Source organism: Corvus brachyrhynchos, unplaced genomic scaffold, assembly GCF_000691975.1.
Source record: "Corvus brachyrhynchos isolate BGI_N302 unplaced genomic scaffold, ASM69197v1 scaffold1311, whole genome shotgun sequence".
Classification (NCBI taxonomy): domain Eukaryota; kingdom Metazoa; phylum Chordata; class Aves; order Passeriformes; family Corvidae; genus Corvus; species Corvus brachyrhynchos.
Window position 1 is genome coordinate 301098 of NW_008236437.1, and position 2851 is coordinate 303948.

Here is a 2851-nt window from a genome sequence, read left to right on the forward strand (position 1 = left end):
GGAGGGGTGTGGTGGGGTGGGGGTTGATGGCTGCCTTGTGGCTGGTTGTTGTTATGTGGGCTTTGGCGTGGCGCGGTGATGCCACAGCAGCGCAGATCGTGTGGTAATAGACGCCAGCGCCCTTCCCCGCGGTGGTACAGATGATGAGCATTGCGGTATGAGGGGCAACAATGATACTGTAAACGCTTTCTGATGTACCTGGCGTGTTTTCTCAAGCTTTTGGTGTAAAAGGTTAATTTTACGTGTGTAATTGAGATGAGGAAATTTTTCCACGGTGAAGATGATGAAATACCAGAACACTGGGGAGGTTGTGGATGTGTATCCTCAGGGGGTTTTATATCTGACTGCGTGAGACTTGCAGCAAACTGGCCCCACCTTGGCTTGGAGAGGGAGGGGAAAAGGGGACAAAGTGACCTCCAGAGGTCACACCCAAGCTGTAATCATGGAGTATTTGGGCTGGAAGAGACCTTAAAGATCATTTTTTCCACCCCCTGACGTGGGCTGGGACATCTCCCACTCTCCTAGGCTGCTCCAAGCTCTATCCAACCTGGCCTTGGACAGTTCCAGGGATCCAGGGGTAGCCACAGCTGCTCTGGGCACCCTGTGCCAGGGCATCCTCACCCTTAAAGGGAAGAACTTCTTTCTAATATCCACCCAAAGTGTCCTCTCTTTCTGTTAGAATCTGTTCCCCCTTGTCCTGGCACTGTAGTTCCTGATGAAGAGTCCATCTCCAGCTTCCCTGTAGGTGCCCTTCAGGTACTGGAAGGTTATTTACTATCCTAAATACTGTGTTTCTTTCCTTGAGAGGTATTGAAAATGCTTTGAAACTGCGTATTTGTTTTGCTCTGAGATTCTTAGCACTTTTAAATGGATGAGAAAGGAATTAATGCATTGATTGCAAAGGTAGAACTTCCTTTTTTTCTTCCAGAACCTCCCATTCTCTGTGGACAACAAGTGGCGGCTGCTCGCAATGATGTGTGCATTCTTCGGGAGTGGATTTGGTGCCCCTTTCCTCATAGTCAGACACCAGCTCCTGAAGAAATGAAGAGGACAGGCCATAGCTGCACTAGCTGGGTAACTGCTTTTATTGGATTTCATAGCACTGTGGAATTTAGGGAGCCTGACCTCATCAAAAACCCTTATAACCCTCAACCTTTTGCAGTGCAGCTTCTGAGGAGTTGTGGTCTGCAGCTGCATCATAACTGAGACGGTGAGCAGGTGGAAGTTTGTGTCACAGAGCTGCTGCACTCTGGTGGTTTGCGACCTTTGCCTCCCCAGAGGCCACACCTCTCTGCCTGCAGCTTCTGGCTCTAACCAAAGCCATGTCTGTTTCCTCCCCTGAGGAAATAAAGAGCTGTGCCTGGCGTGGTCTGTGGGAGTCTCTGGCACGTGTGATGTGACAGAACAGGATGAGAAACTGTGATGCTGTAAACGCTTTCTGATGTGCCAGATAAAGCTCAGGGGGAAATAAAGTTTTCTTGAACCTGCCCTGTATCAAAACAATGTCACCACCTACATCATTGCTAATGGTTTATGGCACACTGTCCAGTTGAGATGAGGTCATTAACAGAAATTAATTGGTGCTTGCTGATGATTCTAATAAAGGAAGCCTCAGACATGACTCAGACTGTGCAAGTATGCCACTTCCAGTTGAAAGCCCACTTCACTTTGTCTTAAATTGATTCCACTTTGGGACCCCAATATTGTCTGTAGTCTGAGAATTTAAAACGTTTTTGAGTGACACAGATAGTTCTTGAAAGGAAATAACAATCCTCACTGGAATCTCATAATTGGAACAAATTATGTAATTCCTTTACCAGTTTGCTGGTTTTTCCACCCTAGACTGAGGAGAAAACCAAAATCAGCAGACTTGTATTGAACTTGTGCATGTAGAACTGTGTGGTTCCATGCAAGTCAAGGCCTCTGATGCAAAACCAGACAGAGGATGATGCAAAGCCCATCAAAAATTCTAATTAAATGTTTATTACAGGGTTCTTAAATGTGTTCAATTTCTTTTTCTTGCAGAGCTGAAGTCTTCTACACAGCATTGTTCAATGGGAAAATGATAGCTGCAACCCATGCTGGATATCTCTAAATAAAATCTTAAACCGCAAGGCCTTGGGCTGTGTGTTTTGTGAAACTCCTGAGTGCTTTTGACAGCTGGTCTGTACTGAGAACCCCTTCAAATTGCAGTGTTTTGCCATTAAATTAAACAGTTAGCTGTCATTTTCTATAAAAACGGGATAGGGAAAATAACATTTCAAAACTGGGATTGGGCTGAACTTTTGTTACGGCTCAGAATAATGACTTGGGATTGTTTATAGAAGTGGGTATCCTGTCATATAATCCATGCTGCAGAATTGTTTAACTTCAGTGAGGCTTTTCTTCCATGCTCAGCTGTTCTAAAGAGCTGCTGGTCCTAGGTCTCTGTAGCATCAGCTCTGAGCAGGAACTTGGGCACTGTTGTAAAGGTTTCATGAGGCTTCAGGCTCAGGGGATGAGGTGGGCATAACTCTGACCAGAAAAAATTATTGGTAGTATTCTACAGTTACCAAAACTGGAACTACTGTAGGTTTGGAGGTGTTTGGAGGGAATTGATGGCTTTCTGCTGGTAGAGCTGTGCTTGGCCTTGAGGCCTGTGTAATTAAAGATAGTCCAGGAGCTGTGAATGCTGTCAGGTTACTGAAACCAATGAGAACTCACAGACACTTCAGTCAGTGGCCTTGTTGACAGCACAAATAGAAACTCATTTTCACACCTGCTGTTGTTGTGGCCACGCTGCTTTCTGGAGGCACAGGCTATGGAAAGCACTGGCCTTGCTCTGGGATGGCCCCTTCACCCTTGCAGGCAG

At 45.9% G+C, this 2851-nt stretch overlaps 1 protein-coding gene across 1 annotated transcript; it reads left to right on the top strand.

Moving 5' to 3' along the window:
• The first annotated feature begins 255 nt into the window (after positions 1 to 255).
• LOC103624305 (cytochrome c oxidase subunit 7C, mitochondrial) lies at positions 256 to 1046 on the top strand. The gene is made up of 2 exons (XM_017747063.1): positions 256 to 348; positions 908 to 1046. The coding sequence occupies exons 1-2, from the start codon at positions 256 to 258 to the stop codon at positions 1043 to 1045; spliced, it is 231 nt and encodes a 76-aa protein (XP_017602552.1). The 3' UTR covers position 1046.
• The last annotated feature ends 1805 nt before the right edge of the window (positions 1047 to 2851 follow it).